We start from the raw sequence: 23,787 nt of genomic DNA on the forward strand, positions 1-23,787 counted from the left end.
CCTGCTGAGTTTTTCCAGCATTTTTGTTTTTTTTATGTACAGCAATCTTATTTTGCTGCATCACCATCCACTTTAAAGGGCTTCTGCACTTCTGCCAGGAACCCAGTGGAACTGGAATTTCTCTGGACTCTGAAATTCATGAACTGCTATCTATTTCTGTGGTTCTTTTATTGTTATGATACTCATAGTTATAAAACTCCTCTTTCCTATCTCCTTACTGTGTACACGTGTGTTTTTTTGTGTGTTTCACCCCCACCCCAACCCCCACCACCACCACGGGTTTAAATGTATGAATAAACTAAACTTCCAATTTAATTCTGAGAGTTTGCTGTGAGTTACTTTTTAAAATTTGACTATACAAGCAAAAATATCCTGCCCTCAACACCCCCAGCATTAAATCCTGCCATGAAACACAAGCAATACTGACAATGTCACAGAACACAAGAGGAGAAAGATCCCAAAAGAAAATTGACCATCCAGACTAACTGAACTAAGTTCAGACTAGAACAATGAAGCATAGAGCTCTACCAAATAATAGAGGATGCAACAATTCTGAGCATTAAGGGGAAAACCCCCTATCTATTTAATAGCCTCTACAGCCCCCAACTTGATTAAGCTTCACTTTCAAGCAATGTTAGGAATCTCTCTGCCCCTAAGCCAATCTTTAGTGCCAATCTCCTAACATCTTTCTGCTCCTCAAACTGCTCCCAGCAAAAGTATTCCTTCGACCTGGTCTAACAGTTTTTTTTTGTGCTCATCACTTCAGTTTGAAAGATATGTATGATCTCTGCCTGTCAAAGGTTAATCACAGTGTAATAATTCTCTGGCTGTTCCTCACTGCTGGATGGGTATTAGAACAAAGAACAAAGAAAAGTACAGCACAGGAACAGGCCCTTCGGCCCTCCAAGCCTGCGCTGATCATATAGCCCGCCAACTAAAACATTTTGCACTTCTGGGGTCCGTATCCCTCTATTCCCATCCTATTCATGTATTTGTCAAGCTGCCTCTTAAACACCACTATCGTACCTGCTTCCACCACCTCCTCTGGCAGCAAATTCCAGACTTCCAGTACCCTCTGCGTAAAAAAACTTGCCCCGCACATCTCCTCTATAGTTTTCTCCTTTCACCTTAAATCTATGTCCCCTAGTAATTGACTCTTCCACCCTGGGAAAAAGCTTCTGACTATCTACTCTGTCCATGCCACTCATAATTTTGTAAACTTCTGTCAAGTCGCCCCTCAATCTCCGTTGCTCTAGTGAGAACATTCCAAGTTTCTCCAACCTCTCCTCATAGCTAATAACCTCCAGACCTGGCAGCATCCTGGTAAACCTCCACTGCACCCTCTCCAATGCCTCCATATCCTTCTGGTAATGTGGCGACCAGAATTGCACGCAATATTCCAAGTGTGGCCTAACCAAGGTTCTATACAGCTGCAGCATGACTTCCCAGCTTTTATACTCAATACCCCTGCTGATGAAGGCAAGCATGCCATATGCCTTCCTGACTACCTTATCCACCTGCATTGCCACTTTCAGTGACCTGTGGACCTGTACACCCAGATCCCTCTGCCCGTCAATGCACTTAAGGGTTCTACCATTTACTGTATAATTCCTATCTGTATTAGACCTTCCAAAATGCATTACTTCGCATTTGCCCAGATTAAACTCCATCTGCCATTTCTCCGCCCAAGTCTCCAACCGATCTATATCCCATTGTATCCTTTGACAATCCTCTTCACTATCTGCAACTCCTCCAACCTTAGTGTTGTTTGCAAACTTACTAATTAGCCCCGTTACATTTCCTTCAAATCATTTATGTATACTACAAACAGCAAAGGCCCCAGCACTGATCCCTGCGGGACTCCACTAGTCACAGCTCTCCATTCAGAAAAGCACCCTTCCACTGCTACCCTCTGACTTCTATGACCAAGCCAATTCTGTATCCATCTTGCCAGCTCACCTCTGATCCTGTGCGACTTTGCCTTCTGTACCAGTCTACCATGAGGGACCTTGTCAAAGGCCTTACTGAAATCCATGTATATAATATCCATCATCGATCATCTGTTATGCCCACCCTATAAAACTTTTAAAGTCTACAAACGCCTGGCCCAACAATGCTGCCTTGATCTACTGTCCATTCTTGGGCCTATGGTTTCTTCAACCTTTCCTACCTTAAGTCGCACAGTTTGGCTTAGCCACGCCTATTCTTTGGCCAGGTAATGACAGCAGCCCCTCCCATATTGCCTCCCCCCACCTATTAAAAAGGGACAATGTGCCTACTGATGACGATGTGATCCGCAGACTGTATTTGCGGTTTTTGGAAATGCAAGGCATCTGCACATACCACAAATACAAAAGCAAAATATTGCAGATGCTGGAAATAAGAAATAAGAGCAGAAAATGCTGGAAATGCTTGGGAGGTCCGCCAGCATCTGTGGAGATAGAAATAAAGTTAATATTTCAGGCATGTGACTTTTCATTAGAACTGGGAGAAGTTAGGGATGTAAGCGGTTTTAATTAAGCAAGTTGAAAGGGGAGAGTGGGATGAGAGTGCCTGTGATAGGGTGGACCTAACATAAGAAAATGTGCCAAGGTGCTTCACAGAAGCATAATCGAACAAAAAATTATACTGATCTGAAGAAGGAGGTATTAGGGTGGGTGACAAAAAGTTTTGTTGAGAAGCGTTTTAAAGGATGAGAGACAGTTATGCCTATAAAGCTTTTAGCTTTAGTGGGGGGAGGGGGTTGGGGGGTGAGGGGAGGGGGTTGGGGGGTGATTGGAGGGGGGGTGGAGGTTGAGGGAAGTGGTGGCAGAGGTATGCAAGGGGCTAGGAGTAAAGGAATGCAGAGTTCTTAATGGTTGGAGAAGGTAACAGAGGTACAGAAGGATAGAGACATTTTACATTTTATAATAAAGCTTTTTTTATATAAATTACTGGCATGGGAATAAAACAAAATATAGAAGGTTATTCTTAAACTTCACAAAATAAAAATTCGAAAGGGATGCATTGAATGTACAGACACAAAACATGTTTTATTTGGACAGGCTTCCAGTGGTATCCTCTAAGTGTGTGCCTCAATATAGTGGTTAGAAATTGTTGTTTATGAAACTAGGAAGGAGCTGAAGAGAGGTAGAATGCATCACAATATAATAGACATTTTAGCCTTCAGAATGTTGGATGAAATTCATCAATTGGCCCTTTGCCTTAATACACACTAAATTGTCTAAGATTTCCATCTTAAATTTCTCATCAGCTATCTTTTACAATTCTAAACTTTTGCAGACTAAAATGGCAGTTAAGGTATTTGGACCTGGAATTGCTTGCTTTATAAAACCTATTCATAACGAAATACACATGAAATTAGTATTGGTTCTGTTATAGTAAAATAACAAGCCAGAATGGCTTTATTTTTAAATAAAAATCTGTCTTGGCACTCTTTTTAACTCTTTGCAACAATGGGCCATGGTTTATTTCTAATATTTTCACAAGGCCAATTTGCTATAAAATGTATTTTAGTAGGCGGTTGGATAATTTTACTTGAACCCTACATTTTTGCTTTGTATAGAAATGTTTGTTTAGAGGAATCTCAGTCTGTGTTCAAGTATTTTGAGTTAACTGCTTGGGGGAGGAATGCGGGTATTTAATTCCATGTTGTAAAAGGATTTGAAAAGAACCTGCTCTTGTTTACTTTGAGTTTTAAGACCTGATGTTGAAAATCTAAAAAAAAATACATACAGTACCATGTTCAGAAACCTGTTCTTTATAAAAATATATTCCACTAAACACTGGGCATTTAAACATCCACTGGAGTGCCAAACCAGACTACAGAAATTAAATTTCTTTATCCACATGGCCACTGTTTATAGAATAGTTTAGAACTTCAAAGTTGTGTTTCAGTTCTTCGAATCCTTCTTGATGAGGGGCAGAGTGGTACGAGTGCTGACACTTGATAATCTCTTGACTATTTTTAAATAAATGTTGTAATTCAGTGTAAACTTGACTTTTTTTGAGTACTGGACTTATCCCAAAATGAATTAGTCAGGCTAGAGGTTAGAACCATAAAATATAGAAATGGGGTCAGTTGAAACAAATGCAAAATGATAAACATGCTAAATAATTTTTTTTTTCCCAAGTTTTCAACAAGGAATGCACTTCCCAGAAATAACCAGCAAGATGAATGAATTAAATGGAATAGAAGTTCTGAACAGATCAACAGGGCTCAAAGCAGATAAATTCATAGGGTTAGTTGGCATTCATTCCCAAAATAGTGAAAGATTAGGGACAAAATGTGTGATGCATTGACTGTCATGGGAGAGTCACCAGACACTGTAGAAATACTTGGAGATACCAGAAAATTTAATGTGATATCCATTTTCAAAAAGAAAAGTGACCACAATAATAAAATCAATTGTCAGGAGTAAACATGGTTATTTGTACAATAATAAATGTTTTCATTTTCAGCATGATTTCTAGTCTAAAGAAAGCAAATAAACATTTTTCTCCTTCTGGAATATATTGTGGGGGAAATAATTGATGCGGCAGCTTGAGAAACAGTGACCACAATACAGTTAAATTAATTAATGAGTCAATTGACACCCATTTTTCCTGAGCCCACCAGAATTTAATGGTGACTCATTGATTAAATGGAGATCACAAGGCTTTCCTGTGCCCTCTGAAGGCTGTCCAACAAACCCTATGGGGTTTCCTGCTCCTCCACCCTGCCCCCAGTAAGGGGAGGTGGGGGGTGGTCCCTTGCTATCAGGCCATTGAAAGCTATCCCCCTACCACCCCGCCACAGTGTGATCCTCAATCTGCCTTCACTCACCTTTAGTCTGGAGTCCGATGACAATTCTGGCCCTCCAATGGGTGTGTTGCCACCAGCTGTCGCTGCTTCTACTGGTGTTGGTGGCCTGTGATTGGCCAATAGCTCTCAGCAGGCAGGACTTCTACTACCAGGGACTTCAATTGGCTCATCTTGCCGCTTTTTCACTAATAGTCAGCTCAACTTTTTTAAACTTTCTTCATTAGATGGTGGATATTAATTTCTGAACTCATGCAATTCATTTTTGTAAATTTTCATAAGATTTTAGCTCAGTTTTTTCTTCTTTTTTAGATGATAGCATCTCTGGTGCAAGCACATCTGATGTCCAAGACCGTCTTTCATCCCTTGAGCTAAGGGTCCAACAGCAGGAGGATGAGATCACAGTGCTGAAAGCAGCCTTGGCTGATGTACTGAGACGCTTAGCCCTATCTGAAGATCAGACTGCCTCCATGAGGAAAACATCACCTGGTAAAGGTGAGGAGCTTTGTAAAAAAATACCACACATAAATACATACGTTTGATTTGTTCACTTGAAATGCTGTTGCTGTAGATAAAGAATATGCAATAGAAAATGCTTATGTATTAATTTAGCAATGTCAAAAAAAGTTAATTTAAAAATCTTTTAAAGCATGGACATTTTTTCTTAGTATGCTGACTTGGAATTTTTGCATATTTTTGTGCCAAAATTTTGGTTGCATATATTTGTGATTTGAAGAGCATATCCACAAAGCATTATTCATTTATGACTCACAGATGTTTGACGACTCCTCATAATTCCACAGTTTTAGTCTTTAATCAAAAGTGTTTTTTTAGGATTACAGTGTGAAAACTTTAGGATTTTTCTTTTAACTGTAAAGGCATCATCTTGACTATCTAAATGAGCTTTAAATATGCTGTGCTTATGATAAAAGAACAAGGGGAATAGAACTTGCTAAAACTCTACTCCAAGTAAAAGCAGAAAATGCTAACAACGCGCAGCAGATTAGTCAATAACTGACAAAGGGTCTAAGATCTTTTTGTGCATTTTATTGTTTATATATGCTTTTTTATTGGAGATTTGAATTTCCTAAACAGGATACCAATGCTGATGTAGCATCCTTCTTTGTTGAAATAAACATGTGTATACTTTTTATTTATTCATTCATGGGATATGGGTTGTCAAGGCAGTATTTATTAGTCATCCATAATTGCTCTTGAGAAGGTGGTGGTGAGCAGCCTTCTTAAACTACTGCAGTCCACGTGGATTATAGTTTATTGCTGTGGCTTTGATATAAATAAGTGGCATACCAGGTCTTTTCAGAAGGCAGTTAAGAGCCAACCACATTGCTGTGGGTGTAGAGTAACACACAGGTCAGACTGGGCAAGGGCAGCAGTGAACCAGATGGATTTTTACAACTGTCTGATAGTTTCATGGTCATTGTTACTGGTACTAGTTTATTCCATTTTTATTTAATTAGTTGAATTTAAATTACCCAACACAGGTGGTATTATTTGAGCTCAAGTCTCTGGATTATGAGTCCATAGGAAGGAGCAGAAGTAGGCCATTTAACCCCTTGAACCTGTTCCACCATTCAATTAGAATTTAGCTGATTTGCAGCTTAACCGTGCATACCCCTTAATATCTTTGGTTAACGAAAATCTATCAATCTCAGCTTTACAATTAACAATTGACCTAGCATCAATTACCATTTGCAGAAGAGTGTTCTGAGCTTCTACCACCCTTTTGCTTGTAAAGATGTTTCCTAATTTCACTCCTGAAAGATGTGGCTCCAGATACAACACCCTGGAAATCGGAAGGTACGGCCCATTAAATTGGTGCCTCTTCCATGTTCAATGTCAACTAAGCTTACTGCCTTGTTTCCAATATTCGTAATTGCTTGAGCCAGAAAATGTAAGAAACAAGCGTAGAAATGTTGCTTAGGAAAAACATCATGAGATTTCAGACTAGCATAAGCATTGTCCTGCAAGGAAATATTTATTCTGTGGTGTTGAAGGTCATTTTACTGCTCACGTATTAATATTTTACATATATGGAATATGGTCAATTGTAGTACAGAGTGGGATTGTTTGTAGAACAGGTTTTCCCTCTCAGTAAAACGGTCACCAGATAATGTATTAGAATTCACCTTCTGCCTCCACTGAGGGCAAGATATAAAGATCAGGCTCGGCCTCATGGGTTGGGAGATGGCAATATCTCGGGTATGTTTGTTTGGAAACTATGTTTAGTTACATTGGAAAGCTCAAATATGTTTTCCCATATGATTACATTTATCTTGGGGCATAGCATTGTGTTAGTTCTGCTAACTGGAATTAATTTTAATTACTCAGGGTTGTATCAGAGAATGTCACATAATGTTTAGGAGGCACCCCACAATTTTTGATGTATTGTGCAATGTTATGTTTACAGTTTCACTTACTGGTACATTACAACCTAAAGACCACTCACCACTGGATTTTAACCTTATGCCCCACGGAAACCAAACAGGTACTTAAAATCACCTTTGAGATATACCTGCAGGACTCCTCCTCTCTTCCCTCTTACTCCGATCTTAGCCTGTTTGTCGAAACAAGCAAGAAGGACTGTAGTAAGAGCTTGTGGGATCCTTCTTTAAATAAGCAGATCATATTCCAATGACATCATTTGGATCTAATTACTATTTTAACTCGAGGCTCGCTGGGGAAGCTGCTGTGGCTTTCCTGCCAGCCCAATCCAATGAGAAACCAGGTTAAAAAACAGTTCCAAAGGTCTGCGATTTTCATTTTTTATACTTTTGTTGTGAAGCCAGGAGGAGCGGAGCCCCATCCCAACCATTTGCCTCAGTGCTATGGAGATTGATCCTTCAGTTCCTGGCAGTGGCATCCTGCTGCTTGACATTCCACTCATGTTTGCCTGTCAGCTGCTGTTTCCTGCCGGTTTGAGCTAGGAAACTGAATGAGCCTTTGCAGGTGAGGTTTAGATATTATGCCTCATGCTGTCAAGGTGGTTGGCTGCCCAACTCGGGCATGGATCTTGCCCAAAGTTAAAATTGGGCCTAAGCAGAAGATTTCAATTTTTAAAAAATTCATTAATTAATTTATGGGTCTCGCTGGCTAGGCCAACATTTATTGCCCATCCCTAAATGCCCTTGTTCAGAGGGCAGTTAAGAGTCAACCACACTGCTGTGGGTCTGGAGTCACGTGTAGGCCAGACCAGGTAAGGACAGCAGATTTCCTTCCTTAAAGGACATTAGTGAACCAGATGGGTTTTTATTCCAATCAACAATGGTTTCGTGGTCATCATTAGACTTTTAATTCCAGATTTTTGTTGAATTCAAAGTTGAACCCGGGTTCCCAGAGCATTACCCTAGGTCTCTGAATTATTAGTCTAGCAACAATGCCACAATGCCATTGCTTCCCAAGTCCTCCAAGTGAAGTCGTCAGAGCATAGCGGAAGGAAATTGATCCACAATATTGAATGCTGGCAATAGCTATGTTTCCACTCTTGCTTTTACAACCATTTGTGACAATAGCAGCAGAAAATTTGCATCTAAAATTCACATTCTGGGTCTGGATGTAAACTTAATGATGTCATAAATTGCATCCTTGTTTTAAGTTTAGTGTGCTTCTCCTTTCCAACAAAGCTTGAGAACAGTAATAGGAATGTAATTTTTCGGCCTCTGTGATCAGGTATAAGCATTCATATAGTCAATAGCTTAAGAGGTGCACATAGCAATTAGTTATATATTTTCATTATTCTACCACTAAAAACATTAGACAGCCTTTTGGAACTGTTACCAATTTATGCCAGTATAACACATTTTAATGGCCCAAGATAATCCTCCTTGGCTTTAATAAATTAAATCTGCCTTCAACCCTCCAGGTGCTCATGCCTCATCAAGTTTCAGAAGAAATTTGGCTTTCCTCTAATAAAAATAAAGCTCCTGCATAAATTTACAGTTTCTACGGTTGGCTTATCGTAGTTTTAATGCTTGTATTGAGGTTTGTAGCATGTAGTGAACAAATTAACCCACTATCACTAGGCAGCTGGGTGTAGTAACTTCGTGCAAAATTGGCTTACAGGATCTAATGCTAAAGCAATACTAGAAAGACATTCCCATTTCATTGATAGCTCAATAGGTCTCATGCTAACCAGCTCCTGAGCACAGTATTCACTTTGGACTGCATGATGTTTAAAATCTAAGCCTTATCGGCATCTTAAAACAGTTCCTCCCTGTAATGAATTCCCTTTTCAGTTCATGAATTCCCCTTGAGTAGTAATCATCAATATGAATGAACAAGACTCTCAATTCTGAAGCCACATGCCTCAATCAAATTCAGAATAAGCTTGCAGGAACTGAGCAATTGAATTAAAAAAGCCATTTCTGGGGTCTCTTCTCCATTCTTTCTCTTCCCTCTCTCTACATTCACATTGTTTTAAGTGGCATTCGATTATAGTAGTCTATCCAGAGGTGTTACAAGAAAATACAAATGGGATGGTCAACTGAAACAAATTCAAGTGAGACCTTGCTTCATTTCGAGGATCTCAACAATCTGGCCCCTGTGAATGATGCTACAGGATTTTTGTTACTAATTCTTTCAAGTTATGTTTAAAAACCTTTCACAATGACTCACTGTAGCACACGAAGTTTCAGTGGCCTAAGGCAATATTTCCCTCTTTGGGACATTAGCATCAATATGACTGTGTTCTAGAAATTTGACAATTTGAGTGAAAACCTAGTATAATTCTTCCCGAGTTGGCCTTTTCCCCAATGAAAGAAGCTGCTTTATATTTTTACATTATATTCATGCATATTCCATTAAATGGGGAGGACTACAATTTAGTGTTTTTAAAACTTGTTAATGAAAAGCATTTCCATTCAGCACCTGCACAGTGATGAAAATGGTGTGAAAATGCAGATCATTTGGCTGGGAGCAGAATGCTATTGAAGGCAAGTGTCTCAGGCAGGGGAATGGAGGAGGGTGGACAGTTAGTGGTCCCAAAAGGAGAGGGGACAGGGAGAGGTACCTGTTAAATTAAAAAGCAGAAAAAGGCTGCTGTTAATAGACTCTAAGTGAAGTGAGCTCAGGAGAAGCCCTGAAGATTTGCAGAATGTTGTTGACTCTGTGCTGTGGACTGTTGGAATGAAAGTACTCCTTTGGAGCAGTAGTGTTCTGCTTCGCACAGCTAAAGAGCTAAAGCTGGTGCTTGAGTGCAGCTTCAGGAATCCAGGGAACGGAATCTCCAGAGGTGTGATTAAAACTCTGTTGGGTGGGTCGTCATTGAGGCCGTCCGAGATGGAGCGACTTTTGGAGAGAATTCCAAAGTGAGATCTTCGAAGGTGAAAATGGGAATCTCTAGTGAGAGAGACAGAGTTTCAACAAAATTGGTTGACTCACTGTTTACTGATGTCTAAATCCATGGACTCTGTTTTGGTTGCATCTGCCATTTATTGTGCATTGTGGTGTGTTCCACCATAGTTTGCTTGTTAATTCACATGAACCTCGTATTTACCCTGAATGTTAGCGTGTAAGTTAGATATTATAAATTGTTTTATCTTTCTGAAATTGTATAGTAAAATTTATTTTTGTTTGCTCAAAACCCTTGGGGATCTTGTTGCTTTATACTTTGAGTAAATACCTTGAATCTCAAACTCCGTCTACTTTAAACAAAACATTAACAGCCCTCAGCGGATCTTACCAACAACTTGGAGGTTTGGTCTAGGATCATAACACCATGCGCAAGCAATAGGCTGCGCACAATCATGTTCCCATTAAGATGTGCTTATGTATAGTCATACAACAATTTTAAATGCACTGCAAGTTCAACAATCTTGTTGAAACTCTGTCTCTCTCACGAGAGATTCCCATTTTCACCTTCGAAGAAAAATTAGAGAGAACATTGATTTAAAAACTTTCCCATAAAATAATCAAGTTTGAGGTAATAATATGTCCTTTATTCCTTTTACATCAGTTTATCATTAATATTTAAAGTTCCTGTCCACGTAATTGGAAATACTTTACATGGAGCATAAGTAAATGCTGATTAAGGGTGTTTATATAAAGAAAACTAGTGTGCTCACCTTAACATGCCTATACTAAAACTGGAACAATACAGAAAATAATGGAAACAATATTTTTGTGAAATATTCTACATTGGAAAAAAACAGCATTTTACTAAAATCCCAATTTGAATTATTTGAATAATAATTCTGCATCCATCTAGCCATTAAAAGTTACAGCAAAGACACTTCATGTGAGCCACCTAGCCTAATTTCAGTCTTCTAGTTCTCTCTCTATATCATTTAATATTTCCCCTTTTCGCGCAACAGTTTAATTCCAGTTTAAAAGAATTTCTGGACTTTTCTTCAATAGGTTTGTCATGGGGATTCCACGTTATACCCACCCTATGTACAAATATATTTTTCTAACCTCCCCTCTTTTGTAATCTTGCAACTTTTCATAACTGAAATCCCTTATTTTTATTAAAAATAACACTCTAGTTAGTCTGCATTGCATAATTTCAATCACTTTTCTATCCTTCCTGTCTTGAAGTGCCCAAAGCTGGACACAAATCTCCAAATGCAGCCTGACCTAAAACCTGTTTAAGTTCAACATTACCCTTTTGTTTTTGTAGTCTTTCACAAAACTAAGGATTTATAGCCTTATCTGCTTGAGCATGCTTCTTTTAAATGACTTGTGTATCTGCACGCAAAGATTCCTCTGCTATTCTGTTCCATTTGAAATATCAGCATCTAATGTTTATTTTCTTTCCATATTTTTACTTCCAATCCTTACTATTCCTCTCATTGGCATTTTTCCAGAGTGCTTTCTTTTTGAGAAGGGAATATTTAAGGCAAAAAATATAGGTAGCCTGTGATAATTTCTATTGCTAAGTCTGCCTTCCCAGAGTTTTCTTTCTCAAAATGGCTGCCTGACATGCTAGTACACCTCAGTTGCTTTCTTGCCAAACTAAATCATGGAAGTGATTGCAAGGTACATTGGTACAGCATTACTTGGCCATTTCTGCACAAATTCTAGAGTGTCTAATAAAGTTAGCAATGTAAGTTCATGCCTACCCGTTTGATGCAGTGAGAATAAATCATCTTAGTTACAAAGTTTTTTTAACTTCTTTTGCCATTTCTTTTAATATACAGTCTGGAACATTCCTGTGTTTGCTGTAAAGTGATACCAATACCTGTGGTTAAAACAGTAATTTTGCTGCATTTTAATAGTAACTTACAGACCTTCAACAGTTCAGTGAGAGAAGTGAGGGAATATTATTGTTTCCAGATAAGTTCATTTACGTAAGACTCCTGGCCTCAGTACTAGACTCCAAGGGTAATAGTAAAAATGTTATGTCTTGAGAGCATTTTTCACCCAGACTTGTTGAAATTTCTAAGCCAGATGTCTAGTACATTATTCAATGCAATTTATAGTTTGGCTCACAAAGTTATAATTTATATTAAACTCAAAAATTAATAAAAAGTTTATTTTGTCCCCACTCTACTTTTGACACTGGAGTTTTTAGGTCTCAAAAGATTTTTCAATGTAAAATTAGGGAGATCATGTTTCACTGAAAACAAGCAGTCATAAGCTGCTGAAAATCATAAATATTGCCCATGTAAAGGGGAACTAGAATTTAATAGAAGGCTGTACTAATTTTAAGTCTTTCAATCAGAAACAACTGCAACCAATATGGTATGTTGAGTTTCAAGACAGGATATAACACACTAGCTGTACAGCAAAAACATATGACTGTGACAAGTAGCAAGTACAGGTCTAGGTCAGTTAAGACAGCTGGCATGCGCAAACAGTTCTTTCTCCTCTTCTTTCTCTTCTCAGTGCCTCACATTTTCTAGACTTCTCAAACCACTCCGGAGTGTTCGACTGGAACACTCAATCCCACGCACCAACGGACACTCATACAACAAAGTGGTTGACTCTTAACTATCCCTGAAATAGTCCAGCAAGCCACTGAGTTCAAGGGCAATTAGGGATGGGCAACAAATGTTGGCCTTGCCAGCAATGACCACATCCCATGAAAGTAAGAAAAGGTATCTACAGCACAGTAACAGGGTATTTGGTCGATGCTAGTGTTTATGCTCTACATGAACCTCTATATATACATGTACTATTTGCCTCAACTATTCCCTGTAGTAGCAACTTCACCGCTGTCTGGGTAAATAAGCTTCTCCTGAATTTCCTATTGGATTTTTTAATGACCATCTTATATTTATGGCCCCAAGTTTACTGCCCTCAAGTGGAAACATTTTCACGACATCCACCCTATCAAATGCTTTCATCATTTTAGAGACTTGTATCCAGTCACCTCTTGGCCTTGTCTTTTCTAGAAGAAAGTCTGTTCAATTAATTCCAACCTCTCAGTTCTGGGTTCACACTTGGGAATCTTTTTGCAATTGTGTTATGTCCTGTCTTAAACTCTGATTAAACTTAACATACTCACCAATCTTCTACACCACTTACTGCACTATGGCATCTCAAAGCCTCATACTTTATATCCTTTTTTCAAGGGTGGACGCCTGGATAGATTACTGACAGGCCCTATGGACCTATAAGGACTTACTTTATTTCAAAATACCCTATAAAATGTCAAGTTATTTGTCTAAACCAGGGGTTGAAAACCCCACCTTTAATATTATTCACCTGCCATTAGTTTGTTGAAGCACATACCTTCTGTCTAATGCCTTACAAACATTGTTTTTTTTTATCTCACCCAATGCAATTCTCCCTGACCAGTTTCATCCTCCCAAGAAGCATTCCACCTCTGGCTTTCAAAGCTAACCTGCAGAAGTATCATTAACTCTTAACTCTCGTATCACCATATGACCAAAACTGGTCACAAGGCCTGTTAATGAACTGTATACAATGGCTATCCAATCTGTCTGTTCCGATTCCTTTTCAAACTAATGAACCATACATTTTTTTCAATACAGTAAGTTCTTTTTTACTCTCATATACCAATGAGCTTATGTATTTCAGCAAGCATCTTAATTAGGCCGATTAAATGAAAAGCTTACACAGCTTTGTAGTATGGATGTTAAGTATCTACCAGTTGCTCTACCACAGGCTTGTCCAACATTTCCTCACCAGGGGCCACATTTCAATTGTATCTCACACTTGGGTGGGTGGGGGGGGGCGCGATGAGCAAATTTCGGAAAGATGAGGTTTAGCACAACATGAAACGTGAATTGCAAAAAAAAAAGCTGGCAATTCCTTGGAAACAACTTGTTGACCAACAAATAATCTCAACAATAAATTGACAATTAAAAAATGAGAAATAAAGACATGCATTCAAGTGTGAAAGGGTGAGAGCATGTGTGTCCAGCTAAGTCCTAGTCCCAGGGTGCTGACTCACTCACCCTCACCCACTGTGAGAGTGCCTGTTGGGGTGTGGGGTTGAGAGTGAATGAGAACCCTGTGACTGGGAGTGAGCCAGGCACACATTCTCCCCTCCCTATCAGTCCCCTCCCCTCTCTCTCCCTCTCCCTGAAGCACATGCACATGCACAGGTGCTCACCCTCTCTGTCACGTACCTTGCACGCATTCACCCTCTTGCGCGCACTCACCCTCTCTCGTGCACTCTCCCTCTCTCATGTACACACTCACCCTCTCTCGGGCACACCCCCCGTCACACCCGGACACTCACCGCATGTGCACACACTCACTCACCACACACCCCACCCATCCTCACCTTCACCCCCTCACTCACCCTCCCCCCTGATCCCCACCACCCCCTCACCCTCCCGCCCACCGGCCCTCGGCCTGCCCATCTGCCTGCCAGCCATCGCTCACGAAATCAGCTTTGCATGTGGTTAGGTGCGATGAGAGCTGGAGCAAGGCTGAAGCCTAGCAGTGCCTGCCAAGGGGAGAGCCAGGGAATGTCGGGGGAGAACCGGTGGCACGTGGAGCGTACTGGGGGGAAAGCAGCTGGGCCAGAGCACCAGCAGCTGGAAGCAGCCGCAGCCGGTCCAGAGCACCGGCAGCCATGGTGCACATGTGCTCCAAATTCGGGCTCTCTATCTACAGATACTCTCCGTTGCTAGTGTACGCTGCTCCTCCAATCACAGCCTGTTTCTCTCCCTTGTTTGGTGCTGATAGGCTCAATCTTCAAATGCATTGAGATGTCTTACTATTTCATAATAATCATTCCGGGGCCCTGTGGAGGGCAGGCCCTGGGTTAGACAAGCCTGCTGTGCCATGATTGTTGAAGCCTTGTCTGACCATAACGTTTTCCAGGCTAGTTAAGCTGCCATCACCTAAGAATGATAATTTCTTGAAACAATTTTCCAAGGAAACAAAATTTACAGCCTAATCTTTTACCTATTTCTAGCTGATTATTCTAAATTCTAACATGGCACCTAGCCCTCCATTATGGAGAGATCTTTGATCTGCTACAAATCCAGAATAAAAATACACCAGAAAAGAATGCCACAATATTTCTAGTAGCAATCATATCAACCATGTGATGCATTGCTTTGATTTGTTCCAATCTTTAGCACAATCTAGCAAGGCCTACCTAATTTGTCCTGTATCGTCTTTCTATCATTCCTTCTTTCCTTTCTTTCTGTCCTACTCTCCCCATCTTCTCACTTGCCCCCGATCTCCTTTTCATTTGGCTAATTTCTTTCCTTCATTTCTCTCTCCTCCTTCCTGTCTCTCTCTCCCTAAGCTCTCTTCTCTCTCTCCCCTCTCTCGTCGTTTCTCTTCCTGTCTCTATCTATCTCTCTCCCTTCCTCTCTTTTTTCTTCCCATCTCCCTATCTTCCTCCTTCCCCCTCCCTTTTTTGTAACTCCTGCTCCACTTTCTCTCACTCACTCTCTCTTGCTCTCTCCTCTATCTCACAACAGTATAAACAAAAAGGATGTGATAAAGCAACAAGGGGGGAAAGCAGACTGTGCAGAAAAGAGAATGCTCTTAGTTGACTTGAAGTGAAAGTGATCAATAAAGGAAATAATTATTTTTTCTGGGCTGGTAGAATGGAATGAAGAAAGCAGAAAAGAAAAGTGACTAATACAAAAGCTGTATTTTTGGCTCAGTGCTCGAATTTGTGGGATATTTCTTTTACCTTTATGAATTGCATCCTACCTTTAAGATTTGCTTCTTGAGAGAATAATTTACATTGGCATTATATCTGAGATTTAGCTTTCTCCTATCTGAAATGTCTTCTTTAAATAAATTTTTTCTGTGCATAATTCTAACTAAATGTAGGTAACATTTGGACACACTGTAAAATCTGTTGGTGTTTTATGGTTGTTGTATTTTTAGTTTTATCATTTGAATCTTTGGTTTTATTAACACCTAATTGATGGGATCAATAAGTGAAAAAAATTGTCCTAAGATTGGCATACGCGTTCTGACTTTAAAATCATATCCACTCCTATAAATATTGAAATATTTAATAAAGCTTTAAGAATTTTTGATTTCATAATTTATTGGAATTCCTTATTTTGTGTCTAGCAACTGTGGAGTCAGGAATGGTGATTCCATTTTGTTAGGCATTGGCATCAAATTTGGGACAGAGGGGAGTTGTTTAATAACAATGGCCAACATCTGAACAAGCAGGGTGTTAATGTACTGGCAAATCAATTAAATATGGAAATGATGTGATTGTTATACTAGGAAGGAGGGCGCTCTGGGATAGCAAACAACAGTTACCATTCAAAAAATTCAACTAGGTTTATTTGGCATAAGTTGTCCTTTACAAAGCCATTCTATCACTCTGAGTTAAACCATATACTCTCTTTTGAAAGCTGCTATCTATTTCACATTTTAATAATTCTGTATAAGTCCAGAGAAAAGAACATTGTACTTCAGTATTTTGCAGTGATTTCCAAACTTCTGTTAACAGTTAAATAGTTTAACTACCTGGTTTCCTTTGTCCCAGTACTCCAACATCCGCTTCATCTAAGGGGTCTATTTGAACCAGTCGAACCAGAGTTAGAACTTTTTTTTTGAACCCTTTGCTTAACCTTTTTTCAGCCTACACATTTGATGTCACTATTTCTCATTACATTTTAAAATAAAGATTATAATTTAGACATTGCAGTCATAGCTCTGACAATTATCAGGATGTTGATGGAATCCAGAATTCACTTATGTTTTTACTTTGAATTTTGACAACTTGGCTTGTGTCCTGGTCACCAGTTACTGAAGTTAATTTTACTTTTATCTTTGCATGTAGCTGCTGTCTTTTGAAAAAAATAGAGCTAAGTGCTAGTTTGCCTGACACTTCCCTGGTGACTTGCAATTTTGACATGGTGTGATTTGTTGGTTTGTATGAAAAATAAACATTTTTGGGACAAAAGTTTTCGATTAATCCATGTTTTTTCACCTAACTGATTTTAACTTTACAAACTTTGGCAGCATGTAATATGATACCTTACTTTCAGATATTTCATATTAGGTCTTTAAATTTTTATTTTCTACATTGGGCATGTTTGCTGGAAGCAGTAAGAATCATCAAGTAATTTTTCTATATATAAAAACAGAAAATTCTGGAAAACTCAGCAGGGCTGGCAACATGTGTGGAGAAAAACAGTTAAAGTTTCATGTCCAAAAAGTTTTATTCTGATTAGTTTTTAAGTGGAGGAAGTGGTGAGGTTAGGAACAAGCATATTGTTGGGGATGGGTTTGGGGGGTGGTGGATATGGGGTAAAGGGCATTGTTAGGAGGGCTGGGGGGGGGGACACTTCTCAGGTTTAACACCACAAAATTAAATACTGTACACTTCTCAAAATTCTGTTTTGAATTTAAACTATCAGATAAATAGAAGTCTAAATTTTAAAATAGGCACTATTCTGATGACATGCTGTGTTGATGTAAGAGAGGCTTGAGAATCTTGGACCTCATCAAAATAAATGCAAGAAACTAAAAACCAGGAGTGATGCAAAACAGTGTGTTGACTCTCTATTGCCTGTGTTATTACTCTTGCAGAGTTTGGGACTGAAATCACTATTTGTCACGAAGAGATTGATTAAAGAAAGGTTTTACAAATGTCTACTCTGTTCTAGGTTCTCCCAACCCTGCACCACCCTATGGGACTAAAGTTTCCCTAGGGGTGAAGAGTCCCGATCATCCATTGTAATTTTGGCAAAAAAAATTCCACTGAAATCCCAGAGAAACCACATAAAGGTATTTTACCATAAAGGGTCTTTATATAAATCCAATCCTATGACTTAAATGCTTCCAGAAATAACTTCTCTCGGGCTTTTGCTGTCACACTGTCTTGTTTGCTGTTGGAGTTTCTTATTCATTATTTACATTTTTCCACTTAATTTGCCTGTTTCTCTCACATCTCAAACAACAACTAGTATTTTTTTTCAAATACTGTTTGCACATTTATTTAGTACAAATCTAATGCAATATATGGAACCTATCCATAGGCTGTAAATTCACATTGTACAACACAATTTCCGTAAGTCGGTTGGCGCCAGAGAAGCCAGAATGGTAAGGTTCCATTAGCTACAGAGTTGAATTGTTTTGTAAAGATAGTGATTTCTTTGTAGCCACTTTCCTGACACCAGTTGATTGCTCTGTGATTAATTGTCCATAGAGACCTCAACATTGGGCCTGCAATTTCACCATTGCTACGGTCACTCTGGCTACTGCATGCAGGTGTAAAGAAAGAAAGACAAAACCTACATTTATACAGCACCTTTCACAATGTCCCAAATTGCTTTACAGTCAATTTAAGTAGTTTTTGTGTTGCACTGGTATTATGTAGGTAATGTTATATGGTGGAGAAGGCGCGAGAGGCCGAATGGCCTACTCATAATATATATGTTCATATGTCATTCTGAATGAATGAGATGAGCTGGGCTAGTTGGCCTTTATCATCCATAATTATCTTGCGAACAGAGGCTGGAGTTTTGTTTGTTATATTGCTAATGAAAGTTTACTGTGAGCAGGCTTTGTAGGGTGAAATTGCCAGGACAGGAGTTATACACTGTTTACACTGCTATACGCAGGACTTGATTCTCAAGAGTCTTTTCCATTGACTTCAACGTTGTCCTTTTGTCTACTTGCCTATTATCTCATTTGTCTTGGTGCTTTTTATGAGCTTTTTTGAGGTACTGAAATATCGTGATAAAGTTGTGTTGCATAGTAGATATTGAAAATATATTGTAGTGAGAAGCAGCACAGAGACAGCTGAGCACTCCAAAACATCTCACTGACAGTGACGACCTGTGTTGTGCAATCATTCCATTCTGTTGCTCAATAGTAATTTGATCTTTCTATCCTGTGAGATTATGATGAAATAGAATCTACTTACACCCATTGTATGAAATAATTATATTGAATAATATCATGCACCCAGGCAAAAGAAAGTTGTCTTCAACTTCAACAGAATAGAAAAGTTCTTGAGCTGAATTTTACATTCTGTGCCACAGGTAAAATTCAGGCCCTTGTGTGGGTTATCTGGGTTGCAAGTATTGAATCTTTCCTCCAAATATGAATTTACCATCACTGTGTTCATATTGTGCGATGTGCAGAACATGGTAATGAGGGCTGAGGTGATTGCTGAAATCAGTATTATCATCTGCACAACATTATAAATAACTAATAGGATATTTTCCTGTCAAATTAACAATATTGCATGATGCTGTTAAAGTTAAATTTGTACTTTCTGATTTGTTAGTCATGGTGGGATCACCTATAGGGCACACACAAAGTAACACTGCATTATATCGTTGCTGCTCTTAATATTAATGACCTATGCTGCATATATAATCGGGTGACATTTGTAACCAAATGCCATATCGTTATCGTTTTGCTAGGACCTTTCTGTGATTGTTTGGTCAATTGATTGGTGAGTCTTGAAAGGGGAAAGATATCATGCATGAGTGAGGAGTAGTTTTAAAGCGCAAGGGTGAGAGGAGGAATAAGGGGCCTGGAAAGAGAAGCACCAGGATCCATGATTTCTCTCCTGAACCTACAAGTATGAGCTGGTTGATTACAGTCTGTACTCTGCCTATTACAGAAGGAATATGCTGTTTGACCCTTATCAGCCAATCAGTTGGACATAATGGCATAAGTACCTGACATAGCAGTGGTACTGAAATTCTACATGATGTTGCTCCATTGTGTGGTAGGTAGAAAGTTTTTTGAATTACCCCGGAGCTTGGGGAGCCTAGTGTTTCCCAGTGCCTTCTCCATGGCAGTGCCTTGGCCAATGAGATTTGACTTACCAACTAATCAGCACCTATGTTTCCTATAGTATACATTGTTGTGATTGTTTAAAATTTGGCATTCTTGTGGTTTTCCTGATACGTGCAAGACAAAAAGCTTCAGCAACATCTCTCTTTTCAGCAGTGACTAGTTCTGTTCTACCAAGTAACTGACCATGTATTGTGTTAGTTGATCTCAACTGTGCCATAATTGGCCTTGGTATCCCTGCACTTAGGAAAGAAAAAAGGTTCAAGATTTTTGCTCTTAACTACTATCAATTGAAGCAGTATATGTTTGTACATTGAGGACAGGCTGGATCTCATTTGTGGTCTGCACACAGTAAGAAAATCTGCCAACAGTCACATCTAAAAAGTAACCATTTGAGGAATGTAGCAAAAGGCTGCTTTTTTTTTTTCAAAAGAATGTACCTCAGTGTGAATCAGTAGCTTAAAGAGAGGAGGGAAGATTTTGCTTAATTTTCAAATGGCGAACACTTGCTTGCAACAAGCACTTTCAAATGTAAACTTAGAAAAACAAATTGGCATAACTAGCTCAGGGTATGGGCTTCCGGTTGGCTGGAAATCTGAAATTTAAAGACATATGAAGAGTATTTTTAAAAGTTTTACTTGCATCTCCAAAATGAAAAGCAAGAGAAACAGCAATGATAAATGTTTAAACTAGTATGGCAGGGGGGTGGGAACCAGAGCAATAGGTCAGCAGGTGAAATAATTGACTGGGAACTAGTGAATATGGTCAGTAGGACTAAGAGGAAGAGTAAGCAGGGAGAAATTACTGAATACAGTGCGACTGGGGGTCTGAAATGCATTTGTTTCAGTGTGAGAAGTATAACAGGCAAGGCAGATGAGCTTAGAGCTTGGATTAGTACTTGGGACTATGATGCTATTACAGAGACTTGATCGAAGGATGGACAGGATTGGCAGATATTCCAGGATTTATATGTTTTAGGCAGGATAGAGAGGGATGTAGAAGAGGTGGGGGAGTAGCACTGCTAGTTAAGGAGAATATCACAGCTGTACGACAGGAGGACACCTCGTGGGTTCATGCAGTGAGGCAATATGGGTAGAGCTCTGGAATAGGAAGGGTGCAGTTACAATGATGGGGGTTTACTATAGGCCCCCAATTGCTGGCAGGAGATTGAGGATCAGTTATGTAGGCAGATTTTGGAAAGATATAAAAGCAATAAGGTTGTTGTGGAGGGTGATTTTAACTTTCCCTATATTGACTGGGAATCACTTAGTGCTAGAGGTTTGGATGGTGCAGAATTTGTAAGGTGCATCCAGGAGGGCTTCCTGAGACAATATGTAAGATAGTCCAACTAGGGAAGGGGCAATACTGGACCTGGTATTCGGGAATGAACCCAGCCAGGTGGTCGAAGTTTCAGTAGGGGAGCATTTTGGGAAAAGTGACCATAATTCAGTAAGTTTCAAGATACTGATGGATAAGGATAACAGGAGTCCTTGGGTTAAGGTGCTTAATTGAGGGAAGGCTAATTATAACAATATTAGGCAGGAACTGAGGAATCTAGACTGGAGGCGGATGTTTGAGGGCAAATCAACAACTGACATGTGGGGGCTTTCAAACATCAGTTGATAAGAATTCAGGACCGGCATGTTCCTGCTAGGATGAAGGATAAGTATGGCAAGTTTCAGGAACTTTGGATAACGAAGGATATTGTGAGATTAGTCAAAAAGAAAAGGGAAGCATTCATAAGGGCTAGAAGGCTGGGAACAGATGAAGCCTGTGGAGCATATAAACTAGGAAGAAACTTAAGCAAGGAGTCAGAAAGGCTAAAAGGGGTCATTGGCAACCAGGAATAAGGAAAATCCCAAGGCCTTTTATACATAAGTAAAAAGCAAGAAGGTAGCCAGAGAAAGGGTACACCCACTCAGGGACAAGGGTGGGAATCTGTGTGTGGAGCCAGAAGAAATGGGGGAGATACTAAATGAGTACTTCTCATCAGTTTTCACCAAAGAGAAGGACTTAGTGGTCGATTTGTCTAGGGAAGAGTGTGTAGATAGCCTGGATCATGTTGAGATCAAAAAAGAGGAGGTGTTAGGCGTCTTGAAGAATATTAAGGTGGATAAGTCCCCAGGGCCAGATGAGATCTACCCTAGAGTACTGAGGGAGGCAAGGGAGGAGATTGCTGGGGCCTTGACAGAAATCTTTGTATCCTCACTGGCCACAGGTGAGGTCCCAGAGGACTGGAGAATGGCCAATGTTGTTCCATTGTTTCAGAAGGGTAGCAGGGATAATCCAGGAAATTACAGGCCAGTGAGCCTTACGTCAGTGGTAGGGAAATTATTGGAGAAGATACTTCGTGACAGGGTTTACTACCATTTGGAAGCAAATGGGCCCATTAGTGAGAGGCAGCATGAATTTGTGAAGGGGAGGTCATGTGTCACTAACTTGATCGAGTTTTTCGAGGAAGTGACAAAGATGATCGATGATGGAAGGGCAGTGGATGTTATCTATATGGATTTCAGTAAGCCCTTTGACAAGGTCCCTCATGGCAGACTGGTACAGCAGGTAAAGTCGCACGGGATCAGAGGTGAGCTGGCAAGATGGATTACAGAATTGGTTTGGTCATAGAGGACAGAGGGTAGCAGTGGAAGGGTGCTTTTCTGAATGGAGAGCTGTGACTAGTGGTGTTCCGCAGGGATCAGTGCTAGGAACTTTGCTGTTTGTAGTATGCGTAAATGATTTGGAGGAAAATGTAACTGGGCTAATTAGTAAGTTTGCAGACGACACTAAGGTTGGAGGAGTTGCAGATAGTGAAGAGGATTGTCAAAGGATACAACGGGATATAGATCGATTGGAGACTTGGGCGGAGAAATGGCAGATGGAGTTTAATCCAGACAAATGCGAGGTATTGCATTTTGGAAGGTCTAATGCAGGCAGGAATTATACAGTAAATGGCAGAACCATTAAGCGCATCGATGGGCAGAGGGATCTGGGTGTACAGGTCCACAGGTCACTGAAAGTGGCAACACAGGTGGATAAGGTAGTCAGGAAGGCATATGGCATGCTCACCTTCATCAGCAGGGGTATTGAGTATAAAAGCTGGGAAGTCATGCTGCAGCTGTATAGAACCTTGGATAGGCCACACTTGGAATATTGCGTGTAATTTTGGTCGCCACATTACCAGAAGGATATGGAAGCGTTGGAGAGGGTGCAGAGGAGGTTTACTAGGATGCTGCTAGGTCTGGAGATTATTAGCTATGAGGAGAGGTTGGAGAAACTCGGATTGTTCTCACTAGAGCGACGGAGATTGAGGGGCGACTTGACAGAAATTTACAAAATTATGAGTGGCATGGACAGAGTAGATAGTCAGAAGCTTTTTCCCAGAGTGGAAGAGACAATTACTAGGGGACGTAGATTTAAGGTGAGAGGAGAAAACTTTAGAGGAGATGTGCGGGCCAAGTTTTTTACGCAGAGGGTAGTAAGTATCTGGAATTCGTTGCCAGAGGAAGTGGTGAAAGCAGGTACAATAGTAGTGTTTAAGAGGCAGCTTGACAAATACATGAATAGGATGGGAATAGAGGGATATGGACCCCGGAAGTGCAAAATGTTTTAGTTTGACAGGCAATATGATCGGTGTAGGCTTGGAGAGCCGAAGGGCCTGTTCCTGTGCTGTACTTTTCTTTGTCCTTGTTCTTGATAAGTAGAAAATTAAAAATGTATTTTTCTTTGCTGGGAATAATGTATGGTTGGGAAGGATAGTATAGTTGCATTAAGAAGGAAAGACTTACATTGATGTAGCACCTTTCAGGACTTCA

General features: G+C 39.9%; 1 protein-coding gene across 4 annotated transcripts in view; it reads left to right on the forward strand.

Moving 5' to 3' along the window:
* Nucleotides 1-23,787, forward strand: part of LOC121293998 (echinoderm microtubule-associated protein-like 4) — a 363,716-nt gene that overhangs the window by 167,408 nt on the left and 172,521 nt on the right. For all 4 annotated transcript variants that reach the window (XR_005946679.1, XM_041217491.1, XM_041217498.1 and 1 more), the window contains exon 2: nt 5,114-5,296. Coding sequence is in view for 3 of the 4 variants with exons in the window: in XM_041217491.1 (XP_041073425.1) it covers nt 5,114-5,296 (183 nt within the window). In the remaining variant the exon portion in view is untranslated. The remainder of the gene's footprint in view (nt 1-5,113; nt 5,297-23,787) is intronic.

The sequence above is a fragment of the Carcharodon carcharias genome, chromosome 2 (genome assembly GCF_017639515.1).
Source record: "Carcharodon carcharias isolate sCarCar2 chromosome 2, sCarCar2.pri, whole genome shotgun sequence".
Taxonomy (NCBI): domain Eukaryota; kingdom Metazoa; phylum Chordata; class Chondrichthyes; order Lamniformes; family Lamnidae; genus Carcharodon; species Carcharodon carcharias.